Source organism: Salvelinus fontinalis, chromosome 17 (assembly GCF_029448725.1).
Source record: "Salvelinus fontinalis isolate EN_2023a chromosome 17, ASM2944872v1, whole genome shotgun sequence".
In the NCBI taxonomy this organism is placed as follows: Eukaryota; Metazoa; Chordata; class Actinopteri; order Salmoniformes; family Salmonidae; genus Salvelinus; species Salvelinus fontinalis.
In genome coordinates this window covers 40,882,811-40,895,670 of record NC_074681.1, presented here as the reverse complement: position 1 = coordinate 40,895,670, position 12,860 = coordinate 40,882,811, and the positions used below count along the sequence as shown (strand labels likewise).

General features: G+C 42.6%; 1 protein-coding gene across 1 annotated transcript in view; it reads left to right on the top strand.

The window, feature by feature from the left end:
- Positions 1–12,280, top strand: part of LOC129813523 (protein crumbs homolog 1-like) — a 30,611-nt gene extending 18,331 nt beyond the window's left edge. The window contains exons 4-9 of the mRNA XM_055865812.1: positions 1,414–1,579; positions 7,168–8,089; positions 8,306–8,347; positions 8,540–8,662; positions 9,489–9,716; positions 11,992–12,280. Coding sequence (XP_055721787.1) covers positions 1,414–1,579; positions 7,168–8,089; positions 8,306–8,347; positions 8,540–8,662; positions 9,489–9,716; positions 11,992–12,280 — 1,770 coding nt within the window. The remainder of the gene's footprint in view (positions 1–1,413; positions 1,580–7,167; positions 8,090–8,305; positions 8,348–8,539; positions 8,663–9,488; positions 9,717–11,991) is intronic.
- Positions 12,281–12,860: the final 580 nt, after the last annotated feature.

Genomic DNA, 12,860 nt, shown 5'->3' with positions numbered 1-12,860 from the left:
TATTTCAGCACACCCATTGCTGATAAGTGTATAAAATCGAGCACACCGCCATGCAATCTCCATAGACAAACATTGGCAATAGAATGACCTTACTGAAGAGCTCAGTGACTTTCAACATGGCACAATCATAGCATGCCACCTTTCCAACAAGTCAGTTTGTCAAATGTCTACCCTGCTATAGCTGCACCAGTCCACTGTAAGTGCTGTTATTGTGACTTGGAAACGTCTAGGAGCAGCAAAGGCTCAGCCACGAAGTGGTAGGCCACACAAGCTCACAGAATGGGACCGCCGAGTGCTGAAGCGCACAGCACATAAAATGTGTCTGTCCTTGGTTGCAACACTCACTGCCGAGTTCCAAACTGCCTCAGGAAGCAACGTCAGCACAAGAACTCTTCTTGGGGAGCTTCATGAAAAATGGGTTTCCATGGCCGATCAGCCTAAGATCCCGATGCGCAATGCCAAGAGTTGTCTGGAGTGGAGTAAAATTCGCTTTCATTGGACTCTGGAGCAGTGGAAACATGTTCTCTGGAGTGATGAATCACTCTTCACCATCTGGCAGTCTGACAGACGAATCTGGGTTTGGTGGATGCCAGGAGAACGCTACCTGCCCCAATGCATAGTGCCAACTGTAAAGTTTGGTGGAGGACGAATAATGGCCTGGGGCTGTTTTTCATGGTTCAGTCTAGGCCCCTTAGTTCCAGAGAAGGGAAATCTTAATGCTACAGTGTACAATGGCATTCTAGATGATTCTGTGCTTCCAACTTTGTGGCAAGTTTTGGGAAGGCCCTTTCCTGTTTCAGCATGGCAATGCCCCCTACTCAAAGCGAGGTCCATACAGAAATGGTTTGTTGAGATCAGTGTGGAAGAACTTGACTGGCCAGCACAGAGCCCTGACCTCAACCCCATCGAACACCTTCGGGATGAATTGAAATGCCGACTTCACTAATACTCTAGTGGCTGAATGGAAGCAAGTCACCGCAGCACTGTTCCAACATCTAGTAGAAAGCCTTTCCAGAAGAGTGAAGGCTGTTATAGAAGCAAAGGGGGGACCAACTCCATATTAATGCACACAATTTTGTAAAGAGATTTGTTCAACGAGCAGGTGTCTACATACTTTTGGTCATGTAGAGTAATTTAAGGTTTAGGAAAATAAACCCTCCAATATTTCTTCCATACTCAGTTCAGTCTTTCATTGCTTGCTTGGTCTGTCCCTTTTCTCTCATTTTTGAGCATGAGCTTAGCTTGCTAATGACATCGCTTATAAGTGTGATTAAGGATGTCTATTGGAGAAGCAGATCCTGGAACTCTTCATTCATATTCTCTTTGTACAACATATTTGCCCCATGACACAGCACAGTTGCCCCGCCATGACAAAGTCAACTGCTTGACAGAGTTATTGTTTGTCTCCAACAGAAAAACCCGTGTCTGAACAACGGAGTGTGCTACTCCATGTGGGACGACTTCATCTGCAATTGTCCTCCCAACACTGGAGGGCGTTGCTGTGAGGACGTCAAGTGGTGTGAGCTGTCTCCATGTCCCTCGACTGCAGCCTGCCAGTCCCTCTCCCAGGGCTTTGAGTGTGAGTTGTTAGTTCGAGAATCCCTTTCTGTACAGATTATCAATCAAATTCCATTCTGCAGAATTCACTATTACTTACAGCAATGTTTCCAAAACCTCTCCTTGAATATCCCCAGAGAGTTCAAAATAATTGACCTAATCCAGTATCTGCACACCTGATTCAATTACCGGTAGCTCACTAATCATCAAACCCTTTATTAGCTGAATTAGGTCTGCTTAATAAGTTGGATCAAGTGTGCTGTACTTGAATAGATCAAATACGTGAAACTGTCTGGGGGTTCTCGAAGACGGGTTAGGAAATATAGACATAAAGCAATTGCTTCTCTGTATTTGGCATATTGTATATAGAGTAGGCTATTATGTCGGCCTATTCACACTGTCAGTGTGTATCCATTGAATGGACTGTTGGTTATTCTGCCTTTTATAGACTTATTTGATGGAGTGATTGTGAGACCCAAACATTTTTGCAAATGCGTTTTTCCAACACTTACAAAAATACATCTAGCTCTGGCTCAGAACGTTTGTTTCTCGGTTTCTTTTTGTCTACATAATCACTACAACACAAGCTAATAGAGGATACGTCTAGGTCTAAGGAGAAAACTATATAATGCATTGATCAACTAGATTCAGCCGGGGGGCGATTTTCTTCTTGAGCAGATGGTCAGGGGGAGACAACAAATTGACTGCAGAAGCCCAAACAGATATAATACTTGACTCAAACAGTTGAGTTCAGGTGCATCCTGTTTCCATTCATCATCCTTGATGTTTCCACAACTTGATTGGAGTCCACCTGTGGTAAATTCAATTCATTGGACATGATTTGGAAAAGCACACATCTGTCTATATAAGGTCCCACAGTTGACAGTGCATGTTAGAGCAAAAACTAAGCCATGAGGTCGTAGAGTTGTCCGTAGAGCTCCGAAACAGGATTGTGTCGAGACACAGATCTGGGGAAGGGTACCAAAACATTTCTTCAGCATTGAAGGTCCCCGAGAACACAGTTTGGCCAAGTTGGCCGCCAGGCCAAACTGAGCAATCGGGGGAGAAGGGCCTTGGTCAGGGAGGTGACCAAAAACCCGATGGTCACTCTGACAAAGCTCCAGAGTTCCTCTGTGGAGATGGGAGAACTTTCCAGAAGGACAACCATCTCTTCAGAACTCCACCAATCAGTCTTTTATGGTAGCGTGGCCAGACGGAAGCCACTCCTCAGTAAAAGGCACATGGCAGCCCGCTTGGAGTTTGCCAAAAGGCACCAAAAGGACTCTGACCATGAGAAACAAGATTCTCTGGTCTGATTAAACCAAGATTGAACTCTTTGGGGTGAATGCCAAGCGTCTTGTCTGGAGAAAACCAGGCACCATCCCTATGGTGAAGCATGGCGGTGGCAGAATCATGCTGTGGGGATGTTTTTCAGCGTCAGGGAATGGGAGACTAGTCAGGATGGAGGGAAAGGTGAACGGAGCAAACTACAGTGAGATCCTTGATGAAAACCTGCTCCAGAGCACTTAGGACCTCAGACTGGGGTGAAGATTCACCTTCCAACAGGACAACGACCTTAAGCTCACAGCAAAGACAATGCAGGTGTGGCTTCAGGTGTTCTTGAGTGTCCAGAGCCCGGACTTAAACCCAATCTCTGGAGAGACCTGAAAATAGCTGTGCAGTGATGCCCCCCCCCCCCCCCCATCCAACCTGATAGAACTTGAGAGGATCTGCAGAGAAGAATGGGAGAAACTCCACAAATACAGATGTGCCAAGCTTGTAGCGTCATACCCAAGAAGACTTGAGGCTGTAGTCGCTGCCAAAGGTGCTTCTACAAAGTACTGAGTGAAGGGTGTGAATACTTATGTAAATGTGATATTTCAGATTTGTGATTATGGGGTATTGTGCATAGATTAATTAGAAGAAAAACGATTTAATCAATTTTAGAAAAAGGCTGTAACGTAACAAAATGTGGAAAAAGTCAAGGGGTCTGAATAATTTCCGAAGGCTTTACCCTTACCCTGAAAGTAGTCTATGGTTCCAGGAGAGACTGTAATCCATGGCTCTGATTTCTTTAAACAGCCACTAACAACTTCAGACAACTTTAGCTAAGGCTAACCAAAAAAATCAGTTGGAGAGATGCGGCAACCGTTCAATGTTCAAAATGTCATAGTCCTAACTGAAAGATGATTTGGCCCAGTTGCTGAACATTGCACTTGCACCCATCTCTCTCGTAGATTTTTGGTTAGCAGTGGCTAAAGTTAGCTGAAGTTAATAGAATCCATTATAATTAATTCAAACCATGGTTTACAGTCTTTCCTGGCAGATACGTCTACTGACTAAGGTCTAAAATAGAGAACTTATCCTTTAATTCCCAATTAAACAACCTGTCTCAATCCAGAAGTACTGCAACCTTCGCACCTGGTGCAACCACTTAGTAAATCCAGACCATATGGATGGATAACGCTGATAACGTGTCATGTAAGGTTCCCCATCCAGTAGAGCTTACTGATGTGTACTGTAACATACAATGTATATAGGTGGCATCTGTCATTTGATTTCCAGTCAACAGCCCACTTGTTGTGTCTTAACAAATGTAACTTTCTCCAATGTTACTTATTGTGCCACTGAGGATATTCAAGTTACAGATTTATGGCTCTATTTTCAGCTTGTTTGCAATTTCCACCTGTTCTATTTTCAAATCCTAGTGCCAAGAGTGGTAATTTACCTGTCATATGAGCTTGCTTGCACTGAGGTTGGAGGGGTAGCAATATTTGAGTTGTGTCCTTTAAAAACGCGTGCCAAAGAGCCAATTTCACTATGTGCTGGTGAGGATATTTAAGACCAACCGAAAGCTGATTTTAGCAGTTGGCCATGGCATGGATTTTAACAGCGGAAGCGCAGCCTAACCAGCCGTGACGCACAGTGCCCATATGCACAGGGAACAAGAGAGATGTGCCTTTAATTGTTTAATTTGATTAAAAACCAAGCAGAGCCTCCATTCCTCTCAATGAAGGCGATTTATTATGTCCTGCCCAAAGCATGCGCCAAGTAGTCAAGACTATCAATACAGGGTTTGGCTTGTGAGACTGCTTTGAAATGAATCTTAATCACCAAAGCTTTATTAGAATATCAAGTTTGGGAGCAGCAAAACAGTTGTTGTACATTATTTTAGCCAGCTCCTGTTATTATTTTGGATGTTGGTAAAATGGAAGAAGAGATGGATGATAAGATAATCCAGTGACACTCCTATTTAGAAACATTTAAGTTATTTTCCTGTAACAATTGCTTGTTTTACGTTTAGTTTGATGCCTCTGGTGTCTTTCTTATCCTGGCCATACATTAGGCAAGTAGCCTATCCATTAAAGGTTTCTATAGGGTCTACTCAAGGCTCTTGCCATCATGCTTTTGCATTATTCACAATTCACATAGGCAGTGGCGATTTTCAGCATGTAAATCTTGGTGGGTCAAACAAACAAAAAAATGTGGGATGCATGCCAGCAAAGCCACTACACTACACAACACTAAACAATACATTAATTGCACTATAACGGTGACAAACGGTGCCCACAAACTGTTAGGACCTACATAAAGCTGTCCCAACAGCAGTCCCAACATCTTACGACTGCTACACCTGGCTATCAGCGGAGCCTTGTCTGGCAGCAAAACAGTTCATTCAGACTCATTTACTTTAAAAAAAAGCATAGCTGATATGCCTGACTTGCTTTAAACAAATGTGGTTTCTACTGACAATTGAGATTTACAAACTATGGCATAAGGGGACGACCGTAATTTCGATTAAGACATTAAAGAGCGAGCTAGGACGGACGTAGTCAATATAGCTATTTGGTTAGCACTTTTGAAAAGTCCAGCGACATAAATCAGAACATGGGCCATTCTTACAGTGTTCTCCCTGTACACCAAGTCAGAACTGTGGGATTAATAAAGGGGGCATATAAGCAGACGAGAACTCTTACGATATTTGATTACATTTCTCAAAAATAGGTTATAGGCTACATGTGCACCACGAAGTCAGAACAGTAGGCAAAATTAAGAGGGATAAATAGACCAAATTATTAGGGTGAGGCACATGGGCTACTAACATCTTACTACACAATATACACTTAATATTACTTTCTTAGCTACAGAATACATATCTCCCTGGCATATTACCTCATTGATGCAGCAGCATACAATACATTTTTGGACTCACCTTGCTGTGCTGTGCTCACTTGAACAGGAAGGTGTCGCGGCGGTACTTCCTAGGCAAATTTTGTCATCAAAGTCTGGCATTCTTTAGATTTATGATGCTTTCAAAACTGGGAACTTTGGAAAAAAACAAGGTTGAATCATAATGACGTCATTGATCTTCAGGTCGTAGCTCTAGAAAAAGAGGCTGGATTTACAATTCCGAGTTGGATGACCGTTCAAAATGTATTTTCCCAGTCGGAGCTCATTTATTCCCGACTTCCAGTTGTCTTGAACTCACTGAAGTCAAGTTTTCGCAGTTCCAAGTTAACATGTTTTGAGCGCGGCACGAATCATGCTTCATTGACAGCATGGCCAATGTTGAATGTTTATCATTTTAAACTTGGAAAAGAGTCCCTTAACCCAGATTTGAGACCACACAGCCACTGTCACTGATTCCTTCCAAACCACTCATTGTTAAATTTGCTATTTCCAACTTGTGTAATGTTTATGGCCAATGAGCACCGATACGTTTTATCTATAATTTCTCTTTATTATTTATCTTCATATGACAAGGATTAAAAAGGATTGCTAGCTAAGATTTTGAAAGTATAATGTTGACATGATCAGTCCAATCAAAGCTACTGTACATATAACGTAATTTGACGTCATTTTAGCTGTGGCCTATGACCTTGAGTCTTCTTGAATGGCCACTTCTAATGTAACTTGCAGCACCCGAGGGGCTAGAATTTTCGAAGTATACCCTTAGACTTGGCTGTGACGTAGTGTCTCCATGAGTGACCCACCACCACAGAAAGCATCGAGCTAGGCTGAAACACCTGCATTTTGGAGCTGCATTTCTCAAGAAAACAAAAAAGAGACCATGTTTGTGTGCGGCTTTATTAACTGAATGAAATATATTATTTTTTACATTGTTTGCAAACTGATATGTGACATGTATAATGCCAAAATAACATGCAAAACAGGCATTTTTTGCTAAAAATGTGAGGCTACCCCACCTGCCCTGAATGACAGACTGGTTTAATACATTTTTGTATAAATCCACAATGGACTAGGACAAGAATATTCCGTGTCCCCGGCCGAATTATAGTTGATAACAATGCAAAACCGTCAATAACCTACTCAACCTGAGGTAAATGCATGCAGTATGAAGCCATGGAATGCCTTGATTGGCCAGTGAGTGGCCAAACCCTCATCATACCTACAACTTTTTTATTCATCAAAACCCAGCCATTTCATGCCACCGCCAGCTATTGCGCTCATAATTCCGGCTGTGAAAATAGAAAAAGTATTTCTGACACACCCGGGGCCTATAGCGCTACCGGCAGCACTAGGTTTATGTTAGGTTTGTTAAAATAGAACCCTACGTCTTAATTAACCCTCTGCTGTTTTGCATTCCAGGTGTGTCCAACGTGACCCTCTGGAATGACGGCATACTGTCCTACAGAGGCAATGAGAAGATCAGCCGCCACCTCAGCAGCATCCTCCTCAGTGTGCGAACCAGGCAAACGGACACCACGCTACTACACGCCGAGAAAGGCTCTGAGTTCCTCACAATCTCCCTCCAAGACTCTCACCTGGTGCTGGAGCTACAGGCCGGCAGAGGCGAGGCCTCCCCCAAGCTGACTGTCCAGAGCCAAGGCCTTCTCAGCAACGGCCAGTGGCACACAGTGGAGATCTCCATGGAAGCTCCGGATCTACAGACCTCCAGGTGGATCATGGTCCTGGACGGGGGAAGAGAGGGAGGAGAAAAGGAGGTGTCTGAAGCCGCCTCTGGGAGCCTGGACTTCCTCAGGGAGGGAGTGGACATCCTCTTGGGGGGTTTGGGGCCCGAGGCTGGGGGGAACCTGGCTGGATGTCTGGGCCCCGTCCAGATCGGTGGGCTCCCGCTGCCCTACTATGGCGACACCGACCTGAACCTTCCCAGGCCCCAAGAGGAGCAGTTTGTGAGGACCCCCGGTGTCGCCACCCCACAATATGGCTGCTGGGGAGCCAGTGTGTGCTCGCCCAACCCCTGTCTGAACCAGGGGGTATGTGAGGACCTCTTTGACCTCTCCCTCTGCAGGTGCCCGTCTGAGTGGATTGGGCCACAATGCCAGAATGATGCGAACACCTGCGCTGTCAAGCCCTGCGTCCATGGAAACTGCACTGTCCTAGGGGAGGGTTACGTATGTGCGTGTGAGCCAGGGTACGGGGGGGCCAGGTGTGAGAAAGATGTGGATACGTGTGAGAACAACAAGTGTGGCCCAGGGGCCACCTGTCTCAGGGGCCTCCAGAACTACGCCTGCCTCTGCCCCAGGAACATGACCGGGCCCCTCTGCAAGTGAGTCTCAAACACTCCCCAGTTTGCCCTTAAACCCTAACCTATCTCCAATCCCCATTCAGCTAACATAAGGCTTAACGCTAAGAGAACATGTCCAGAGACAAATATGCAAAGCACAACAAAACCATCCAAAGCTATGATTCAATTGTGTGTATGACATATTACATAAAAGGGTGATGCGAACACAAAATTACCCTTAAACTCATTCTCTTTCAGTGAGGAGGTTCCAGAAGTCCCGTGGTACATTGAAAAGATACCGTAAGAAATTTTAAGTTCTTTCAAGTAATTTGTAAAAAATAATCTCATTTTAAGCCAATACAGGCTCACGCAGAGTGACTAGACACATCAACTGAATCAACTAGCTAACAATCCTGTTTGAACCATGATGCCAGCTATCAGACTCTTAACTGTCATATCTCATTCTTGTATGTTTGTGTCGCTCTACTCTAGATATCCCAACCTGCCGGTATCCATGTGTCCTGGCCACAGATGGAACTACAGCTGCTTCAACGGGGGGAACTGCTCTAAGCTGGACAACACCTGTGATTGTCTGCCAGGTTTTATAGGGCAATGGTAAGCCATGGCTGTAAACAATAGTACATCTGTAGTAAACGCTTGTGTCAATGAATCTTAATGAAACCGAAGTGTAATTTCAATGTAATTCAGGCATTCTTGAAGATTAAGACAATCCTTGTCCTGAGCAAAGGATCCCAATTTCAATCTCCAAAACTCCCCCCAAAAACTGTAACTGGCAAAAAATGTAAAATATACGAAAACGGTTCTTATATAGTTTATAGCACTAACCCTCTGTGACTTTAAACTGTGACTCCTTAATTAAAGATGTGTCCCATGGTTTGGTCAATGATTTGTCTTAAAATCCTAAACGACGGAAGAATGAACAGGGTCAACTATATCATGAGGACCCCGTCTTCATTTCCTGATTACATATAGTGTAACAAGACGAGACCACTTAGGGTCGGATAAGTTCTCCACTTGTGATAGATTTAAACAAACCATATGGATATCACCATGGTCAACACCATAACCTGTCACCTCCCTTGAAGATTAAGATAAAATATGAATTATCAACAGAATTAGCGCTGGAGCATTATATAGTGGTATAAGTAAAACAAAAATAAGTTATTGTTGGACAATAAATGTGAAAATGAAAAGCCTTTTATGGTGTCTGAAAGAGTTGACATAAATCCAGGTAGGTGCATTTTATAAAAACGTTTTAATTGGGAGATTGCTGCTTTAGACAGTGGGATAGCTGATACTTCTGGTCTAATTGGTCTATTGTACCAATGTATATTAATAATAATAATCTTAATATTATTAAAATATCAAATAACTATAAAGTAATATAAGTATATTTCATGAAATCCCCCGTCTGTAACAGGTGTGAGGTAGACTTTGATGAGTGTGCGTCGTGTCCCTGTGAATACGGAGGCTACTGCCACAACCTCGTCAACAACTTCCGCTGTGATTGTGAGATCAACTTTACAGGTGACCAGTGCCAGATCGATGTCAATGATTTCTACCTGTATCTGGCCCTGCTGCTGTGGCAATACATGTTCCAGCTCACATCCTACCTCCTCTTGCACCTCGATGATGCCCCCGAGATTGAGTGGGTACACCAGCTGATGGACGGCAACTAAGGGCCCATTGGGAGCCAACGTGTGCTACGAAGAGTTGATTGAGTTTTCTGGGTAGATGTTACCCCCCACCGCCCAGACACAGTTCTAGGATCAGCATACCCTCCCCCAAATCCTTACTTTCACCATTAAGGGGTACATAGAAATCCTGTCCTCAGTATTTCCCGGGGCATCCCACTCCCAATTAGCTAATCTGGACGACTAGAGGGGAAGTGATACTGTACATATTTCCGTACTGTATGTGTATCAACATGGCTTGCGTTAAACAAGTCAGCCAAAGAAGGTGACGTGATAGAAGCGTTAACTTTAATCTGTTCTAAATGAAATGACCTGCAGCTCTTCCTATTACCATAGAGTATATTCATTTGAATGTCTATATCTTTCATACTGAAAGCCCATCATGGTAGAAGGCTGTTTTTCTGTGCCTTACAACCAGAAAATATTTGCGGGAACAATGTTTTTTCTAAGGTATTTATGTTTTCTAATTTAAGAAGATGAATGTTAATTGAATCCCATTTGTACGTATGTATAACTTGTGTGTGTATATATTTTGTACATACTGTACCTATTCTTTTGAGTTGCACACGGTAAAACAGTGAGAACATCTATAGTTGTGAAATGTGGTTACGAGCAGGTCATTTATAATAAGAAACTGTATATTTAACACAAAACCAGAAAGCTATAATCCCAATATGTACATACATAATATGTAAAGGTGAAAATATGACAATAAACTTTGTGTAATAATGCACTGAGTGAATCTAAATCAAACTTTTTTATATCCATGTTTATGTTACTTTATATTACTCTGTACATACTTTCCATTTTTAATATTTATTTATTCAGGAAAAACCCATTGAGACCATGATCTCATTCCAGAGGGTGCCCTAAACACAATAACCAGTACAATGTATAGAAAAAACACCAAGCAATACAAAATACCACATTTATGACAAACAGTTACAGTCCTCAGCTACTACTTCCTCAATTAACACCATAAACTGTCTGAGCAGCACCAGAAAATCTAATTGTAATGAGTTTTGCAAATTGTTCCTGCAGTGAGGCTAAAAACGAATTTGCCTAAATCGGTGGAGACCCGAGGAACCTCAAAATATTAACCAACCCTGTGAACGGGTTTGGCAACTCGTGTTTTTATACTTCAACAACGAAGTTAGGAAAGTCATAAGCTTGTGTAGGAGAGCTTTGTAAACAAAAAGGGAATAGTGACAATACAAGAACCGGGAAAATAACTTTGTAAACATTTTCGGGTTACTTACTTGCAATTCCGATTTAAAAAAAAATGTAATCGAGTTAATCTCAGGAATTGCTGTGATTAATTGCTATGAATTGCAAACCCTGAATTTGAACAAATTTGCACAAGAGTTTTCATACAAAAAAAACCAAGAATATTGACGTCCTGATTTTGTCTGAAGAAATGGTTAGCAAAATTAGGTCAATTGAGAAAGCGCACTTTCTTTAACCTCAATATAAACTTGTTTTTACATTGGATTGTTGTTTTCATCTGTATAGATTATTTATTTGGGATGTTTTCAGTGTATTTTAAAGGCTTTCTGACAATGCGATTAATTACGATAAAAATAAAACGAGTGGACTAAAATTACAAAAAGTTAACTGATTAACTCTGACAGCCCTAATAATAACATATTCCATTTAGCAGTCACTTTTATCCAAAGCAATTTACAGTCAGTCATGTGTGCATACATTTCCTAATGGGTGGCCACAGTGGGAATCAAACCCATGATCCTGGCATTGCAAGCACCAAGCTCTACCTCTACCAACTGAGCCACACAGAACCACATATTGTGATACCTTAACCAGCCTTCTCCTAAAGAATTCATATGTCAGGTGTAAATCAACAACAAAAAAATTGCTTTCTCCTAAAATACATCATTTAAATTTGTATATTGACTTGTTTCAACAAGGAAATGTGCGTACAAGTGGTCTGAGACAGTCACAGAATTCAAGAACAAATTTATGATGAGAAAGAATGATGAATGCCAAAATGTTTGTCAATTTTATTTTACGGCCACTACAAGCACAAATCTGTGCACACACACAGTTAGTGATTGAGACCCAATATCTTTCTGTTTTGTAATATCGTACCAATGTATATGCATAATAATATTATTAACATTATAATATTAAATTAATTAATTCATATTTAATGTTCTTATTTAATTAATAAAATAATAACAATGTATTTAATACATTCCCTGTCTGTAACAGGTGTGAGGTAGACTTCGACGAGTGTTTGTTAAACCCCTGTGATAACGGAGGCTACTGCCAAAACCTCCCCAATGGCTTCCACTGTGAGTGTGGGATCAACTTCTCGGGCGACCAGTGCACAATTGACTGCAACGACTTCTACTTGTACTTGGGCCTGGTGCAGTTGCAATTCATGCTCCAGCTCATTTCCTACCTCATCCTGCACATTGATGATGGCCCAGAGATAGACTGGGAACACCAGCAGATGGACAACGACGAGGAGCCCATTGGGGCCAACATGGATGACTAGGGGCCATTGGGAGTCAACATGGACATCTAGGGGCCATTGAGAGCCAACATGGATGACTAGGGGCCATTGGGAGTCAACATGGACATCTAGGGGCCATTGAGAACCAACATGAATGACTAGGGCCATTGAGAGCAAACATTGACAGACTGCGGGGCTAATGGAACCAACATGGATGACTAGGGCCAATTGGGAGCCAACATGGATGACTAGGGGCCATTGGGAGCCAACATGGAAGACTGAGTGGCTAATTGAGCCAACATGGATGACTAGGGGCCATTGGGAGTCAACATGGACATCTAGGGGCAATTGAGAACCAACATGAATGACTAGGGCCATTGAGAGCAAACATGGACAGACTGAGGGGCTAATGGAACCAACATGGATGACTAGGGCCAATTGGGAGTCAACATGGACAACTAGGGGCCATTGTGAGTCAACATGGACAACTAAGGGCCATTGAGAACCAACATGGATGACTAGGGGCCATTGGGAGCCAACATGGGCTACGACGAGTTGATTGAAAGTTTTGCGTAGATGTTGCCCACACCTCCTAGACACAGGTCTAGGATCAGTATACCCT